The sequence below is a fragment of the Clarias gariepinus genome, chromosome 23 (assembly GCF_024256425.1).
Source record: "Clarias gariepinus isolate MV-2021 ecotype Netherlands chromosome 23, CGAR_prim_01v2, whole genome shotgun sequence".
Taxonomy (NCBI): domain Eukaryota; kingdom Metazoa; phylum Chordata; class Actinopteri; order Siluriformes; family Clariidae; genus Clarias; species Clarias gariepinus.
The window spans coordinates 6,625,872-6,645,544 of record NC_071122.1 but is presented as its reverse complement, the minus strand read 5'-3'; the positions used below and the strand labels follow the sequence as shown (position 1 = coordinate 6,645,544).

The following is a 19,673-nucleotide window of genomic DNA, read 5'->3' as shown; positions in this document are numbered from 1 at the left end:
AGCACACACTCACAAACACATACACAAACACACACACAAACACACACATACACACATACATGCAATTTGGAAAATTCAGTTTGCCTAACCTGCAGGTCTTTGGACTGAGGAAACCCCCAAAGCACGCAGTCAAAGGCAGGACTCGAACCCTTGACAATGATTGCCACTGCGCTGCCTTCTTGAGTTTTAATGACCTTTTATTCAATGTTTTAGAGTTAAATTTATATCTGCACTTTACAAAAGAGAGCATGGAAACATTTCACATTCAGACACTTGGTAGCATTTCTGTGATTGGCTGTCAGGTCTACCAATGATTATGTAGAGAAGATATGTATCCAGATAGGGAAAAAAAACAATGCACTGACCGAAAGACATCCAAGTCTCAAAATGCCCAATAAGCACACTAACCCACAAATACCTGAAAAGCAATAATTGAAGCAGAGGCTTCACTTGGTGTGTGACAATGGAGTGTTTGGGGCTTCAAAATAGATTTTCACCACTGAAAGCCTGGTTGAAAACATATCTGGCCTATCTGTGTCATTTGACTTCAACTGCTTTTGTTTGCTTCTCATTTAACCTTTGCACATGGCCTCAGATTGAGCATATCTCTTATGCATTCCTTTGTGTGTACCGAGGACAGTGCAGTTGAGTGCATCACTTATTTACAGCCTCATTCAGGGGCTTTCTAGGAACCAAACATGAGCAATAATAAGTCTCAGCGTGTCTCGAGTAACAGGTCATGTGATTGAGCTTGTTGAGCAAAGAGAAGGAACAGAAGGAAGATTTGAATAATTAAAGGTTTTAGCACAGGTTTTTTTCCTTCCTGAGGCCACCCTCCCATATCCCGGCTTAGGATTTGCATTAAGGATGACCGGAATCCAGTAGCTGGGTATCAAACTCAGGCCTTCAACATGGCATACAACCACTGAACTACCAATACTCATAAAGCTTTCTCTATTGATCTATGAAACATTTCCTTGAACTCAATCAGAAAAAAAAATTAAATCGCAGATTTATTAAAAATGATCTATTTTAGCTTTTTTGGTTAAGGCAATAATTTCCTTCTAACTTAAATAGAACTTAAAGTAAAATATAATTTTTTTGATGATCTAAATTATTTAAGTAAAAAATATTCAAATATGCAAAAAAAAAATCAGGAAGGGGTAAATCCTTTTTCAAAACTCTGTATATTGTACTCTTTTAACGTCAAGACAACTTTTTAAGTTGTCAGTTTGATGCAGATCTTCAGCCTAATTTCCATCAAATCTGTATTTCTGAGATTAGATTTTTTTGAGATTTTTGATGAAAATTCCTATATTTTCAAATAATATTTTTGTGACCGATTCTCACCCCTTGCAATGACAAAACATTGAAAAATAAAGTCATTTGATAAAATACATGACTAAAATAATTGTTCTGGATCTCTTTGGAGTTTAAATGATTAAAATATTCCAAAGTTAGGAAAATCCCTGGCATGTTTGTTTTATTGGTTGTTTTTTAATCCCATGCTTCAGCGGGGAGTCCTCTTTTAAGAACATGCATATCGACTTCTTATGTAACATCGAGCTGCAAAGCCCAAAAATGTCAATGTGACCGCTTCCGATTGAATCTCCACCACGCTCGATTCTCTCTGAAGGGAAACTAATGGAGTTTTTCTTTTTCTTGAAGTGTAAAAGAATGCCTACACACTCCTTCTCTTTTTCTCTCTAACACACTGAGAAACTCCTGGAAATGCGGAGTGCACAAACACGCTTACAAAATGACTCATTGTAAGGTGTTTGTGTAACGGAGTAATACATGTTACATAAACCTCATCCGTGTCTGATGTACTGTTTATGTCTCGGTCTAGTGAAAGCAGATCGATTTCTATGTGTGTCCCAGTGGTAGTTATATAAAAGCAACAAGAGACACATTTACAGCGACAAATCAGAATGTCCTGAAAATCATGGCACTGACTCAAAATCAAGAAAAAATCCCTGTCTACAAATCAAAAAATGGATTTGTCCAGTGACAGGTGTGTGGTGTTAGATGTGAACATCTAATCTATATCAAAACCCTACCTTCTGTCAATCACAGAAACACTGCCTTACTTACACTTTCCATTTGTTTGTCTCAGACTGTGTTAAGGGAACTTGATTAGTTTTTGATCTAAAACCAAATCTTATCAGCTCAAATGGAGATCAAACTAAGGGGTGTGTCACCTCATGTAATCACTTTACAGGAGTATATCTGATAGATCATATGACTCTATGGTCTGGTCTAGTAAGAAACTATTCTTTGTGTTTTCCTTGTGATTGGTGGAGCTGGTGGTGCTGCTGTGTTCAGTTCTGCAAAAATCCAAACGAATCCACTTTTTAAAATTTGTTAAAAGGAAATGCTTTAATGTGATGGCCAAAAAGACGAAAGAAAAAAACAGCAACTAGATCACTCACTCTCACTCATCTATACCATTTAATTCTGTATACAGAGTCGCGGGAGGCCTGGGAGACCTGGACCGCCTATCCCAGGAGACTTAGGGCACGAGGCAGGGTACCCCCAGGACAGGGTGCCAATCCATCACAGACACACAGACACACACTACGAGAAATATGCCAGAATAAAAACAGAATACCCAGAGGAAACCCATAAGCACTGGGAGAACATGCCAGTCTTGGCGGGGGGTTGGGGGGGGGTATGTATGTAAATAAATAAGTAAGTAAATATGTAATTAAAAGCAAGTAAGTAAGTAAGTTAATAAGTAAATAAGTAGGTAAGTAAAAATAAGCTAGTACATAAGTGAGTTAGTACAGTAAGTGAATAAGTTAGTATGTAAGTAAAAGCGAGTAAGTAAGTAAGTAGAGTGAGTAAGTAAAGGCAGGAACGTAAGAAGGAAAAAAAGTAAAAGTCAGTAAGAGAATAGGTGTATGAGTGGATAATGAGTAAGTAGGTAATAGTGAGTCAGTGAGTCGGTAAATAAGTGGATGGGAAAGTAAGTGAAAGGAAGTAAGCAAGTAAGTATATATGTAGGTCAGTAAGTAAAAGGAATTAAGTAAGTTAGTAAAATAGCATGTAAGTAAAGAAGTGTTCGTAAATAAGTAAGTAAGTAAGTAGTAAAAATATGTATTCGGCTAGATGTGAAATTTATTATGGCTATATCCTCCACAAATATTTTTATTATAAGAGATTACATACAAATTTAGACCATTAAAGCCACTTCTAGACATTTTTCAAATTCAAGCCTCAAGTCATTGTACTCAGTGGGATAATCTTGCAAAGTTAGCTAAATTATCTCTAAATGTTCTAGACAATTCAGGATTAAATATAGTTACTTATCCAACGCCACCTACCATATTTTTCTCCAATTAGGTTGTCATTTTATTTTTGCAGATTCACAAGCTGTAACAATCATACCTATTTAATTGACCTGTAGACGCTAAATAAAAAGACGCTTGTACACTTATTACTACTGTGTCTGTTTTCCTCCTCATGTAACTTGGCCCAACGTTAGTGGTTTCACCAATCTGTTTTATTAGGCAAGGCCAAGCTTCGACATGGCTTCTTTCAGGTTCTGCCTTTATTTTTAGTAAATGGTGAAGGTGTGCATCCCACACTGCGGTCAAAAAAAGGTGATGTTTAAGTCCGAGTCCAAATTATATGATGAAGACAAATGTTTTTTTAGGATTCATGTGTTTGCATTTGTGTATTGTCATTGTGCAGTTCATGTGTCCCAGCAAGTATCTAATTTACAAATCTGTATTTACACAAAGGAGGCTGGACAACATGCCACAGACATGCTGTTTACTGCTTATGATTATTATTTTTTTTGGATAGCTTTGACATTTAGGCTTTTGTCTTCTTATTTGTCATAACACTTTTGTGTACGGAAACACGTAGCCAGATACTACGCCAGATATTACGTCTAAGGAATCACAGTTAATTAACATTTATACAGTACATGGGTATAAAGCTAATGAATAAGACTCACAACCCTATTTGTAATTTTATCCGTGTCAATCGGCTTTTAATGTGGGTACGTGTACCCATGATCATGTGGAGAGAAACTGACCCAAATAGCTTTCTGATGCTGAGTCATTACATCTGGAAATTTGTCATTTCAGTCAACAATGACTACAAGAACTGATTATATTCCTTCTACATGTTTTCTTTGAGACAAACAGTTCGTCATGACATTACATATATTATCTATTTTAATTTAGATTAAAATAGATTTAATATCTATTAAATAATATTAAATCAGATTAATTTTGGGCAACTTTTAAGAAAAAAAAGGTGAAAAAACAACATAAAATTTTAAACACACTAAAGTCAAAATAAGACTTTTTATTGTGTAGAATAACAGAACATTTATGAGAGTTAAAAACCCTTTAATTTCTCTATACAATCTTCTACTACACTAAGGCACTTATCCAGCATTTCAGTAGTGCTTAGATACCATCAAGGTAAAAAGTTTTCTCAGTGTGCCGGATCGCACTGCCTGCTTCAGGATTAAAATGCTGGCTTTCCAGGAACGCTGGCTTACTTTAATGGACCAGACATGTGGTAATGGCTTGGACGACATCAGGACTTTAGGGGGATGCTGCAATAACTCCCAGCTGATTTCCTGTAATGTGCAAGTGGTGTTGGTCAATGATTGTGTATACAGTTCCCTCAGACAGAAATTGGCAACAGGTTATTCAAAGATAAATGATCTACTTGCAGTGGGCACAGATCTAACAACTGCAGTGGGCTCTGAGCCACCTCGGCCAAGATCATTGTTCACGGACATATAGTCTTCTTTAAAAAGCTTGCACCATTTAAATGTTTTACTGCAGCTAAGAGTCTGATTACTGTACAGTGATTAAAGTCTTCTGTAAAGACTACCTTTATTTATGAGAAATTTCATCATGAGTCCAAGTTGACTTGAAGTGCCTCGTATAATATTTTTGTTGGAAGTTTGTCACTTGTGTGTCTAAACCAAGGAAATATTATATATTTTAGATGTTAGATACATTTAACTTTGTTTCTTTCAATACATATGGTAGGACAAATTATGTCTAGACAAAATACAGCCTATTAACGTAAATAATGCAAACGTCCATTTTCACTTTTGACAGGTTTTCTAAAACTGAGGATCTTAAAAAGAGGAACTGATGAAAGACATGGGTTAATAACAATAGAATTCTGAAAAATAAGACCTGAAATTAATGAGACATTACACAGATGTTTGGAAAAAACTAGGAGCAGATTGGCTAGGGTTGCCCAAATTAATTTAATGTATTGAACACTGGTGGATGTCAAATAAAAATCTCATATTTGTTAAAGATACTAATGTCATAATAAATCACATTCCATAAAATGTATATTAATTAAAACAAGTCCACTTACTAATATAATTTGTCTTCTGTAAATGGTGCATGATTTTTCCCCCTGAGCCTATCAAGCCCATAAAAGTGTTGTAAGTACTGTATATGCCGCATGACAAAATATATCATGCCATAATTAATAGAAACTCTCCCTTTGGTGCACAGATGGATGAGAAGTAAGAAAAGAATTTCTGTTATGCTCAGGGGATATTAAGTATTTATTTTTCTGGCATGGTTTGGTTTTACGTTTGTCCAATCCTGAAATCTGTCTTCATCTCCTGATGCTTTCTTCTAAGATAACTCCATGCCCACACACAGGGCATTGACTCACTGGACGGTTTGTTGGGGATGAAAATGCTGTAAATCCGACACTGTGGTCTTCACTCTTACTCTCTTAACATGTGACCAAGTGCAAGGGATATTTTTAATCCTGCTGAGCTCACCTGGATAACAGAGGAAAGATTTTAGCTCCAGGTCAGGTCAACAGGATTAAAAGCACAAGTTTGATTGGGGAAACACCATCAACATCAAGACTCATGATTCACTCGAGAAAGAAAATTGAGTCACTGCTTGACAGTGGAGCAGAAATTGCAGGCGGTCAAATGGAGGTCAGACTGTAACAATCTAATGTCAGTGTACTCTGGGCCATAATGTCTGTATCACAGGCATAAGAAAGATTCAATTAGCAAAAGGTTAAAATGCTATATAGGCCATGCTAAATTAATTATCCTATTATGTCTATACACTGCAGGTTAATCAGATCAATGTGAATATTTAATAAAAGGAAAAAAAAACTGTGTTTATTTTTGATGTAATTAAAAAAAAATCTTTTCAGGCTGCTGCTATTAAATTATAGCTAAAATAATAGTTATATATCTCTACAAATCATTTTTTTAATTCATATAAATGTGACATGAACAAAAAGGAAGAACAGAGAAGAACATCTTGTTTAGTGACATTATAATAAGGATTATAAATATATTATTATTATATTATACAGCTGCAGTGTCTACTTCCTGTATCATGGGTATTTCCCCCTTAACACATCTTGTTTATTTGAATTATACCCGGATAGGGATTATGTAAGGAATTAGACCCTTGTGGTTGTGCTATTATAGGTAACAAGTCGACCATGGGGTGGTGTGATGAACAGTACTGTGCAAATGTATTGCGTCAACCCCATTTCTCATAGTAAATTAAATTAAATGATTTAAAATTATAAATGGAAGAAATTAAAGGTGTATTTTACTGTGACAAGATGTAGGGTGCCTAATAAAATTGAAAACTTTTTATATGCCTAATACAATTAAATTATTTTTATATGAAAACCTCAGCAGCAACCTTGTTTCCCCTCTCATCTGTTCCAACCACTCAGAATTCCTTGTCACCAGCATACTAATTACTAGCCTGAGCATCTGTCATCAACTGCACTGGTTTATGCCTTACGTTAGTTTTTTTCTTTTTTTAATTCTTAAATTATTCATAACAAACAAAAAAAATTTCCTCTGGATCTGCTCAGGTACAGGGACTTGACTAAAAATGAGAAACAAAAACGTCCTTCAAAAATATAAGAAAATCTGGCTCAGTGGAATCCAAATATGTAGAAAATATCCAAAGTCCACTTTTTCATTTTCACCAGCAATTATCTATTTATTTTTCTCCCAGGAAAGCCCCTTGATGTTGTCTCTGGTTGGGGCTTGATGCTAGGAATGCCACAGTCGTAGCCCAGTTCCTAACAAAAACGTTTCTTGACGCACTGACTCCAGGCTCACTCCACTCCTTGTGAAGCTCTCACAAGTTCTTTAATTAGCATTTCTTGACAACCTTGGCTGCAGTCATCCCTGTTGCTTGTGCAGATTTTCCTACCATACTTTTTCATTCCAGTCAACTTTCCATGAATGTGCTTTGATGCAGCCTGAACAGCCAACCCTTTCAGGAATAATAATAATAAAAAAAATCCTATACACAGCCTTACACAGTATGATATGCAGTGAAATGCGTATATGACGGCCAAGACATAAAAAGAAGAATTTCTTTGTGAGAATAAATTGCATTAGCAAGTACAATTTATAAAAAAAAAAACTTAATTTAAGAAATAAGAATAAAAAATATTATGAAATAAAAGAAAATTATACAAATATGGAAAATTTACAATATTTATATTGCTAATAAAATAGAATTGAAGTGTATAAGGTGTTAAGTATATAAGTTATATAGGATAAATGAAAGCTGATTGCAGTTAGTTTTTATTTGTGTGAAAAATGAGCAATGTACAGATATGAGCAGAACAATGTGCAAGGTCAAAGTGCAACATGTATGTGACATGTAAACATTACCCTTACCCTTACCATGGAAGTCATCGATAAACGGCTTCTCGTCAACTGTCAAGTCAGCAGGCTTCCACATGATTGTGGTTGCATGTAGTTGTGAAATTCAAACAAACAAACAAACAAACAAACAAACAAACAAACAAACAAACAAACAAACAAACAAACAAACACTCCATAAAATTAATTTAGAAGATTAAAAACAAGAAACTGTATATACAACACCAGGAGAACTTATGGAGGTTATGCTATACATGGATATTTGCTTTATCTTTCTAAAATTATAGTTCTCTTTAGAGATGAATAAATTTTGAAAGAACTAATACCCAAATGTTCCAAGTAAATTCCAAAATTAATTTAATTTTTAACAGGTTCTTGATAAATTCTTAAAAGATAAAAGATTCTTTGTGGATTACTGGGCTGGTTAGCAGTTTTAGCTTTCTGAATGTACTATGGCTCTGTAGAAAACAATTTCTACATTTTAACAACTAATGGAAACTTTTTTGTTAAGAATATGCATAAGCTGCAGGTTGTTGTTGAGATTAGTTCCTTTTTTAATTAATTGATAAAATATATTTACTTAGAAAATGTCAGCTGAAGAATCTAGGAAAAACTACAGAAAGGTTACTTTGTAAAAAAGATCAAAGTATACTTACTTCAGACAGAATCTGATGTCAAACAATGAATTATTACTGATGCAACAAAGTTTATGCTATAAAGTTGGACAACAATATAGATGTAAAAATATAATTTTAAGTTTTTTTTTTAAATGTTTAACAGTTCTGGGCTTCTAAATGAGATTTACATAGATGAACATTCGACAACATTCTATGTTTTTTGTAAACCTTTTATTAAGATTTTACCTGAGGAACAAGCTGAAATGGATGTGAATCATTTACATGACTGTGTTCTCAACATACACAGCAGCGCCACCTTGTGGTGGAAAGACATCAATACAGAGGTTCATAATGGTTATATTATATATTATATTTTATAAACAAAAGCATTATGGGTAAATTTAAGTCCACAGTGTATAACCTTTCAGTAGTTAAGGTATCTAAAAAGGGTTCAGTTTGGTGCTATTTTTATAGGCACCCTCTCTATACTGTGGGGCAGAGGTTAAAGGGCTGGACTGCTGATCAGAAGGGCCCAAGTTTGGCCACTGTTGCCGAGGTCTATTACCCTGAACTGCGTGGATACAACCGGGAGTCAAGCTGGCAACCCGACCCCGCAGGAAAGATCCATTGAAACGACAGAGATCTCTCTAGGGTGAAAAGTATTTGTCACTTAGGGCATGTGGATGGACCCTTACCTCCCCCTAGTATGGTTTTACGTACTTTTTTTTTGTATCTTTTTTTTATTCCTCCCTAATTTTTTGACTTACCATTTCCCATTAGGGATTTACCCTATAATATATCAGCTACAACAACAAATTATATTGGAAGTACACATACTATATTTTAATTTAAAAAACTTCCTGCAGTACATAAAAAAAACCTTTGGCTACTCAGAAGTACATTTGATTTTTCATAGCAGTCCTCTAGGTCCTGAAGCTGGGTCAACATCAACACACCATTGAGAAACTGGTGATTAAATTCCTGAAGCGTGCTTGCAAGCTGAGCTAACTCGAATTCTTCCTGAGTGAAGTCACAGAGAGGAAATGATAACCAATGCATGTACACAACAGCTGCAGTTATTAAAAAAAGTGGAAATGGCAATCACTCCGTTAGAACAGCAGCACACAGTAAACAGAAATGGGCTGAAACAATGAGGTTGAATATCTATTCAATATCTAACGATGTAAAACTATGCAGTCTGAGAATGACTTTAGGTGAAGTGCACCATGCTGTCTTCACACTCCTTAGGGACGATCAGCTTATAAGTCTGGCAGGCAAGTTTGTAGTTACGTCCATCATTGTTGTCCCAGTGTTCGGTCCCAAGGACACGGTAACAGATGGCAAACTCCAGACTGGCTCCGGGTTTCAGGATGAACGGTGGCACAGGTAAGCGGAAGCGAAACACGTCTGATTGCACGTGATCTCTGTGCACTGTAGAAACCCAGCATGCTTTACACTCAGCGCTGCTTTTCCAGTCTGTGAATGAGTACCGGACACTGACTTGTTTCTCAAATGCCAGGTTAAGAACTTGCGCTGTTCCAGTGATGCCCAGTTCAGAGCAGTGGACTTGCTCGAGGCAAACACGCCGATGACACAGACGCTCCAGGAAATCAGGTTCACTGCTGATGTCCTCAGGAAAAAATGGCTGAAAAAAGGGCAGCGAGAGCTCTAAATGCTTCCCGAATGCAAGCTCAGAGCTGGCAAGTAACCTGTTTATAACATGATCCGGAACTTTGGGGTCTTCCCCGACCCTGAAAAACTTGACATGTTCCAACTCAAGGCCCAAACAATCAATGAACCGGACTTGCGAGCACCTGCGAGTCATCGTCTCTTCTGAGGAAGGGAGAGAACGAGCTCTTTTTCTCATAATGGTACTCAGCTCAGGATCGCAGGAGAAACTCCGGTGGGAGACACCCTCTGCTGAAACTGATGGCTGTGGATGAGGATGGGGACGAGGACTCGGGGGTCTTATTGGCACCGGTTTCTTTTGAGGTGGAGGCTGAGGATTGTAGATGTCACGCAGGCGGATGGTCCTCGCAGGTCGTGCTTCTGATTCTCCAGGAAACAAGTTACTGCTGGACACTGACATCTTTGCTGCAGCTTTAAGATATAATAAAGACATAATGTAACAGACATCATTGGAGTAAAATGATTTATAGTTTATTATTGATTTTCTCCAACCTGGGTGGACCTCTTTAGATTATCACTGCAATCAATTAATGAAACAGAAAATATTTAGCAGATTTCCTTCAAAATATTAGTTTGAAAAAAAAAATACAGACAACCCTATAATTAAAACATGAGAATAGTTTTCTTTAAGGTTTCATAACAAAACTGTCTAACCATTTCAGTCTTAACAATCTGGCAGAAGCAACCAGATTTAAAAAAAAATCATGATGCTGTCAGTTATGCTCTTGCAAATGCTTTGAAACTCTCTTTAACATGATTGAAAATGTTTTACTTGGTATTATGAAATGGTTATTAATTTTACACCAGCTACCCAACTCCAAAAAATATAATGAGCAGATCATAAAAGTATTGGCACCACCACCTCTTTTTGTTTGTTAGACACCTTGAATGAGGTTTTTGTAGACAATTTTGCAGCACATTCTTTTAGTGTCAGTGCCTCATATCTCCACTGTGTTTAACTGGTTCTCTGGTTTCCACCAACATACCCAAAACATATGTATGATAGAAATCGATTGATGGCAATCAGATAGTAGGACCATAAATCAGTCCCTGGCATATTCGGATGTATGGAAAGTTTAAATTAATATAAACTATAAATACAAAGTTTTTTTGTTGTCTCTGAGTCCCTGGTGACCATGAGCAGTTCATGTGGTTGATGTGGTTGCACTGAAGATGAACGAATACATGGTGCTTTGTAGAAATTATAATGCCTTAAATTTGTTTCAAACTTTATAAAATACATTTTTATACTCTTAATTGATTTTCAGTGTAAGTATGAACAAACACTATATTGCCAATGGTATTCGCTTGCTTGCCTTCACATGCATATGAACTTGAGTAACATCCAATTCTTAATCCATAGGGTTTAATATGAGGTTGGCCCACCCTTCTATCAGGTACCAGTCAAGTTCTTCTACACCAAACACGCTCATCCATGCCTTTATGGACTTTGCTTTGTGCAATGGTGTGCAGTCAAGTTGGAAAAGGAAGCGGCCATCCCTAAACAGTACTCACAAAGCTGGGAGCATGAAATTGTCCAAAATGTCTTGGTATGCTACAGCATTAAGAGTTCCTTTCACTGGAAGTAAGGAGCTGAGCCCAACTCTTGAAAAAAAGAACCCCCACACCTGTTTCCAGGTGTCATTAAAGGTAGCCAGGGGCCAGGGGTAGCTCAGTGGTTAAGACGCAATGGACTACGGTTTGGAAGATCCCAGGTTTTAACCCCACAACCACCAAGTTGTTACTGTGTGACTGCGCACCAGTGCACAAAGCAAGATCCATTAAAACATGGATGAGCGAGTTCGGTGTGGAAGAACTTGACTGCCCGGCCTGTACGCAGTGGCGGAGCCAGGAAATTTTCTGTGGGGTGGCCAGGATGATTATGTGATCATTTTGGGGGTGGCATAAATTAGAACTATATTTAGGTCACCTGCTGTAAACCACACACCTCCTTAAGAAAGAACATACAGGAAACAGTTGTTTTATTATAACCATTAGTTGTTTTATTTTAGTTATAAAAAAAAGTCTCCAAGTCAGGTGAGAGTCAAATCAAGTCAGTTACAATTACAAACTACTCTACAAAATGCATAAAAAACGTATTTACAATATGTAAACATATTTACATATAAAGCGTACTTACGAAAGTGAAATACTTGAGTGTAACTTTTTTATTTAAAAAAAATTAATTATGTCTGATGCCTTTCTCTTCATGTCTGCTGCTCTGATATGATACAGTGCACATCACCATCATTACAGCTAGTACTTGCAAAATTAACAAAAGCAAACAATAAAATTGACAGCCCAAGTTAACAAACTATAACATTCTTTTAACAAACTAACACATATTGTTTGATTTAACTTATTTGCAGGAGTTATCTATCACCAATAGATATGCTAGTCAATTATCATGTTACCAAAACTATTTCAACATTTTCAAATTCCCGCCAGTGGTACTGGACTCCTCTCCGCTCCGCTCCACTCCACTCCACTCCACTTCACTCATAGAAATATATCCGCTCCACCGGGCTCCACTCAATGACAGTAAAAGAACTCAACTCCACTGGCGGTACCAGGATGTGCGCACACAAAAGTGTCCGGCATTGCTGTGGCAGTACAAAAAAGGTTCCGCGTCGCGCGGGTGGTTGCATGGATGGCTGTGGTCAGACCAGGGGGGGCCAATAGGGTGGCCGGGGTTCGGCGGGGGGGGGCCACGGCCCCCCCCGGCCCCCCCCTGCCTCCGCGCCTGCCTGTACGGCAACCCAATAGAACACCTTTGGGATAAATTCGAGCAGAGATTGCGAGCCAGGGCTTCTTGTCCAACATCAGTTCCTGACCTCACAAATGTGCTTCTTAAACACACTTCTAAACCATGTGGAAAGCCTTTCTAGAAGAGTTGAAGCTGTTATAGCTGCAAAGGGTACATCAACCCCATATTAAACCCTTATATGCATGTAAAGGAAGGCAAGCAAATACGTTTGGTAACATATGTTGTCTTTTTATTTTTCATTTTCCACTGAGTTATTCAGTGCATTTTGGGTGATTTCTGTGGTGAAAGACTAAATTAATTTCCTGTCCCAGATAAAAACTGATTGCATCCACTCAACAACAACAACAACAACAACAAAAACACTTTAGGAGCAAAAATGATTTTGCTGTACATATATTAAACAACATCTACCAGACTATCAGATGAATGTTGATAAGAAGAAGAAAGGTTTGGGGAAGTAGTTTCTCCATGTCTACCTACAACACATATCATCTCTTGAAAGCTGCCTATATTTGTGATACTCAAGATATTATGCAGTGCAGTATGAGATGCATCCCTCTGTCCAGCTGTCAGGTCATTCATTACACTCAAGCGTTCATGCATGTTGTCTGACTACACACCATGAGCATGCAGATCGCTACTGATCCTAAAAACCCACCTCGTAAAAGACGCTCGTTTAAACTGGTGTTTGCACGTCGTACAGCGGGGATTTTGATCCGGCTACACGTCGACTCCTCCACCTCTGACATTTAGAAGCAGATCCCACCGGGAGGTGTAGTTCTAACCCAGTAGTGGTGTGGATTATTATTAGAATCAGGCTCTGGAGGAGAGAGAGAGACACACACACACACACACACACACATACTGCATTCGGTGCTATAAATAATCCATGAGCTACCGTGTGACGGAAAAATGTTATTGACAGTCAGGAGTGTATCTATATGAGATTGCATATCATAGTGGGACTGGTCACGTGACGTGAACTACACGCACCAGGATGCAGCGCGCGCCACACGATCCGAAACATCTGGATTGCGATCTGTCCTGGAACACGTCGCCCACATCATCTGATCAGCGGCCTCGCTAAAATATGCAATCTCGACCCGGAGTGTCTCATTACCGGATAGGCGATCTGATCAGGGCTGAATTATTCACCGCAGGTAAACAAGCTCCGATCTACATCAGAGTGATGAGGCAATGGTGATTAATGTTATAGGGAGTTGTAGACAAACATACCCTGCTTCCCCCCCAACCTCCATCTCCCCAGCTGTCGGTACAGTATCTAAGCACTCGCTCAACAGATCAGTCTGTAATTACTGTATGATGTGAACCGGATCACACATCTGAAGAGACATCAGTGATGGGGAGCGTGCTGCAGGAGAGGACACCACACAGAGACACATCTCATCCCCCGACACGCACTAACCGAGCAAAGAGGACAGCGCCGGGGTCCGCCTCGGGGTAAGAACCATCAGCCGCTTCTGCTTCTCGTGTTTCTGCAGGTCCAACCAGATCCGTTATGTTTATTATTAGTCATGTCCACTGTTTTAATTTCTTCTCCATAACTAATATAGCCTACAAAGGAACGAAATGTTTCCTATGGAGCATAACAAAATGCTACAGTGCCATTGATACATGACAGTGTGACATGAGTGCAAAAGAGATCAAATCACAGTAAACACTCAAAATTTTGGGCGATTGGTCGACAGGATGACAAACTTTCAAAGGACCACAAATATGCAGAATAAAATAAACTAATGATAATTACCCAGGACACAAAATGCTGAAAACACTCATAAATACTCGAAAATAAATACTTCATATATAAATATTTAAGAGGGAAAAAAATCATAAGATAGTAAGTACTTATGATAAATACTCAAAATGATACTCAGGGCATTACTTTTGTAAAACAGTAAATACTGAGGACAATAAATACTCAGGATGATAAATTCACATTCCATACGCACTTAAATAATTCTTTAGATTGTGTAAAGCTGCTTTGCGACAATGACAATTGTTAAAAGCGCTATACAAATAAAAATGAATTGAACTGAATAAATAATCAGGACAAAAAATATTCAGCATGATAAATACTCAGGATACTAAATACTTAGAATGATAAATACTTAGGACAATAAATACTCAAGATGCTAAATACATAAGACAATATATACTCATAAAAGAAAGGACAATAAATACTTGGATACTAAATAAGTAGGACAATAAACAATCATGACAATAAATACTCAGGATACAAATACACAAGATAATAAATACCCAGGACACAAAATATTTAGCCTGCTAAATAGTTAGAACAATAAATACTCAAGGCACTAAAAAAGTAGAATGATAATTACTCAGGATAATAAATACCCATGACACTAAATGCATACTGTAGGATAGTAAATGCCCAGGATAATGAATAGGTCAATTAATACTCAGAAAAATAAACACCCAAGATGTAAAAACTCAGGATGATAAACATTGAGGTTGATAACTACTTAAGATAATAAATACTCAGGATGATAATTGCCCAAGATAATTAACATCAAAGATAATAAATACTGAGTATGATAGGTACTTACAGTGATAAATACTCTGGACAATAAATACTGAGGCCAATTTAATATTATATTAAAGGGAAATTTATAGATATTAATAGAATGCAATATATTGTTAGAGCACAAACTCCTTTAATCACAGTGCATTTTGTTTTATTTACAGTCGGAGGAACACTAACTCTGATGTGCCTCAAAAAGACTCAGTAAAAGACACTTTGAATGTAAGTAGCCCCACTATACAGGAAAAATATATAAAATGTAGACTTAAATATATAAATATGGTAAATTAAAAATATTTGGAAATACTTATTTTTAATAAAGATGTTGAATGTGAACAGGTGAAAGGAAAAATGTTTAATATTTTAATAACACAGGTGATTTTGGACTGTACAAGCAGCCTCTGTAATGGAATGCTATCCCACCTCATGTTACTAAAGATGAATAAAACATTACCATAACATGATTGACGGATTAGATCACAGGAAACAGTTACTTGTTTAATATGAATTATTAATATGACATATAATCTAAGGAAATGTTTGTATGTGGAATACATAATATTGATATTAGAAAGTAAGCTTCTTCACAATGTATGATTGAATATTCAGTAATATAAAAACACCTTTAGAAAACCTTTATCTGAAAAATGTATTGTACAAAATACAGCAAAAAAAAGGGAAAGATTCATTATTTGGCATTCCTGCATGACCTTATCTAAATTACCTTTCCTATACAAAGTCGTTAATTCATGAAATTTTCCCGTTTTAGAGATTACATGCAAGAGAGATGAGGACGATATCTACAGCTGTGGTTATGTGAGCTCTTAATCATGTTAAATGAATGTTTATTCATTACTGTGTCCAGTGGCATAGTGTTTGAATATTTTTGCAATCTTATGTCCTTCAGTCATCCAAGAGAGATCCTGAAAAATCCAAAGAACAAGGTGTCCTCCATAACTAACCACCTCATGGAAAGACGCTGTAGACTGAATGCACGGCAGATTAGCGAAAAAGACACAGTGCCATCTCTTCTGCCATCTGTTTCTGCATCTAGACACGAGTCGACTGAACGAATGACGCATGAGGACATGGACAGTGGCAGTGACCTTTCAGACACCGAGAGGATCCCACAGCCTGCTTCCACTGCTGAACCCCCACTGCTTTGCCTACGAGAAGAAGTCATTGAGTCCTCCGACTTCCAACCATCACATGCTCCATCTAGGTCACGCAACACCTCTCGTAACAGCTACCCTGATTTCCTACCTCCGCCTTTTAACTCCTGGAGCCTCCGAGACTTGGCGATGTACTTAAACACTGATGGTAAAAACATCCCACGCTCTAGACCTGTTAACCAGTTTGAGAGATACTTGGACCGACTTCTGCAGCTAGAATGGCGGCAAATCCTAACACTCCACGAAGAGAGCAGCAAGTCCACATGGATTGTACGGCGTAGATCCCATTCCAATCTTAGTGCCCCAAAAAGCATCCTGCAGTGCCAGCGTGCCTTTCCCTTCACCTTACTGTCTTCCGTCCATCCACAAACCTGCAACCGTTACTCTGTGTCTGTATGTACATACGCTCACAACTCGCACCCGTTGACAGAAAAAAGTAGACTCCCTAGAAGGAGCAGTAGTGAGACTCGGCCTCAACGTCTCAACACACTCAGCGATTCTTCTTTGGACCATCTGAAACGCATGCAGGCCATCGGGAACATCCGTAACCCGTCAGCACACAGTCCTTACATGAACATTTCAATGGGAGTAGATCCTCTGAGGAGAAAGAGCTCAGGGAGAAGGAGTCGCTCCTGTGAGGACGAGAGCAAAGACGGTTATGGAACAATGCAATCTGAGAGAAGAACAGGAGCTCCCCTTGTTACAGATTCAAATTCTTCAGGTTCTACCATTTCTGAGAAAGAACAAGTCATTGAAAGGACAGCTGTGAAACACAAGCATGTTGAGTTTGTTTTTCAAGAGCAGTAAATGACATAAATGTTCTCATAGTTCTTTGCTTCAAAAAGGTTCTAGGAATACATCTCTAGTGAACATTATGTTTTGGATGAGACATTCCCTAACTTATAAAGGCTGCGGCCCAATTTGAAATATGAAAATCTTCTGTGGCCCACCTAAACTTATAGTCACAACTCTAATCAATATGACATGAGACAAAGGTAAATGAAGTTGTTTAAATGCCATGGTTCTGCTTCATTATCTGGTTGCTTTTTAAATGTAAATACTTAATCAGAAATAATTTATGGTGAATTTTGTAAACCAAATTACAAAATGGAAAATCTTTTATTTATTCGTTATAAATGACCTCTTATGGCCCACATGCAGTACACTGGCTCATTAGAAGGCGTGGCCCACACTTAATGCTGAAATATTGTTTTAGAAATTGATAATTCCACCAGTTTAATATGGGAATAAATCTAGAAAAGGTTTTTTTTTGGACCCTTTAAGGTGGTACAGTGGCTTATTGGTTAGCACTGTTGCCTTGCATCTCCAGGGTCTGGGCTCTATTCTTGCGTCGGGTCTCTGAGCATGAAGTTTGCATGTTCTCCCCATGCTTGGTAAGTTTTCTCTGGGTACTCTGGTTTCCTCCCAAAGAAATGCAGATTAGGTTATTTTGTGTTCTTAAATTGCCCATAGTGTGTGAATGTTGACTAGAGGTCTTACCACGGTCGTAAAAGATGGGAATAAATACAAAGGTAATCACCATTGGCCTCCATGGTCCCTTTTTGGACTACAGATGGAGAACCATTTAAAGAAGCTTAAAACCTCCATCTATAAGAAGAACCTCATTAACAAACCATAAGTGGAAACATTTGTTTTTACAATATAGAATTAAAAAATCTAAAATATTGTATTTCTTTCTATATGTCAGTTATGATAAAAAATTCACTTTGCTAAAATGATCAACATTCAATCTACTTTTAAAGGTTTGGCCTAGAGGGACAAAGTTGCTTTATGGTTGTAGATTACTGCCAAGTATTTTCTTTGAGATAATAAATAAATAATAGTTTTTCATACACTGCAAATGTACTGTATACACATCACATTGTGTCAAGAAGGTTAATATAAATTATTTTTTTTCTTTTTAGCAAATATTACAATTTAAATTACAATCATTTTTTCATAATATTCACCAACTGATTATTACGTTTTTAGCTTGTCAGTTAAAGCTAATGTTTATATTAACTGCATATTATTTTTTAGACATGTTGTGGTTATTCTGTTTACCTACAATTAATGTATGTTTACCCTACTTTATTAATTAATTAATTAATTAATCAATCAATCAATTAATTCATTAAATATATTTTTGCATATTGTGTGTATAATTTAGTAAGACATTTAATATTAATTTAGCATTTGTAAATATTATTTAAATATGATATTATCTTCTATTATTTGTTATATGTAACTTATTTTTGAAAAGGTCTGGGAGGAATTATAATGAGGTGCACATCTCATATTCAGCAATATTTATTATTTAAAATTCTCTCTGTATTACAATTGTGAATGATATTTTTTCCTACAAGAATTACGATAAAACATTATTAACTCAAAACGTCACTTTATCTTATTGTAGCACACTGTATTTGCATCTCAGCACAAGAACAAATGCAGTTTTGTAATTTATTATTGTTGGATGTGATTGTTTATTATGGTAATTTTATTAAATTTTCATTAAACAGTATTTGTATCTGCTGGAATTGCCTCATGAAAAAGTACAAGGGGCATTCGAGTCAAACCAGGACTTGTGAAAAAATTTCTGGTGAGTGACGTAATAAAAGTGATTGACATTTAAAGAAGACTTCAAGTACAGCATAAAAATAATGACTCTGAGCCTCTGAGTAAAACATTTGAATAGTGCAAACATTTTCTTTGACTGTACGTGCATGAATGAAAATGCACTCGTTCCTGTGAACATTCAACAAGTGGAATGCCTAATCCTTAAAAAATTGACAGATAACTTGTCTGCAATATGTGAAAGAGATGCATCTGTCTGTGAGAACTGTACAGTACATACAATCATTTACCAACACCACTTGCACATAACAGGAACTCAGCTGGGAGTTATTGCCACATCTCCCGTACAGTCTGACTTCGCTCCAAGGCGTTTCCATATGTTTAGGCCATTAAAGGAGTTCCTGGGAGGCCAGGGTTTCAGACATGAAAACGTTCTACCTTGAAGGTTTCCAAGCATTAGTGAAAAGTGTATTATTGTAACAGGGATATAAATTAAATTAAAAGATTATATTTCACATACTATATATATTAAGTAATATAGAAAAATGGAAATTTTTACACTCCCAACTATGTTCTGCACAATCAAAAGTCATGGTTTGATTGGATCATTCTATGTACA

General features: G+C 36.8%; 2 protein-coding genes across 2 annotated transcripts; one reads left to right on the top strand and one right to left on the bottom strand.

The window, feature by feature from the left end:
* Positions 1 to 9,122: 9,122 nt before the first annotated feature.
* On the bottom strand, positions 9,123 to 10,375 carry ppp1r3db (protein phosphatase 1, regulatory subunit 3Db). The gene has a single exon (XM_053483450.1). It carries the CDS (start codon positions 10,373 to 10,375, stop codon positions 9,497 to 9,499), a length of 879 nt encoding a protein of 292 aa, XP_053339425.1. The 3' UTR covers positions 9,123 to 9,496.
* A 3,785-nt stretch (positions 10,376 to 14,160) lies between these two features.
* fam217bb (family with sequence similarity 217 member Bb) lies at positions 14,161 to 17,284 on the top strand. The gene is made up of 3 exons (XM_053483448.1): positions 14,161 to 14,203; positions 16,075 to 16,121; positions 16,213 to 17,284. Exons 2-3 carry the CDS (start codon positions 16,093 to 16,095, stop codon positions 17,282 to 17,284), a joined length of 1,101 nt encoding a protein of 366 aa, XP_053339423.1. The 5' UTR covers positions 14,161 to 14,203; positions 16,075 to 16,092.
* The last annotated feature ends 2,389 nt before the right edge of the window (positions 17,285 to 19,673 follow it).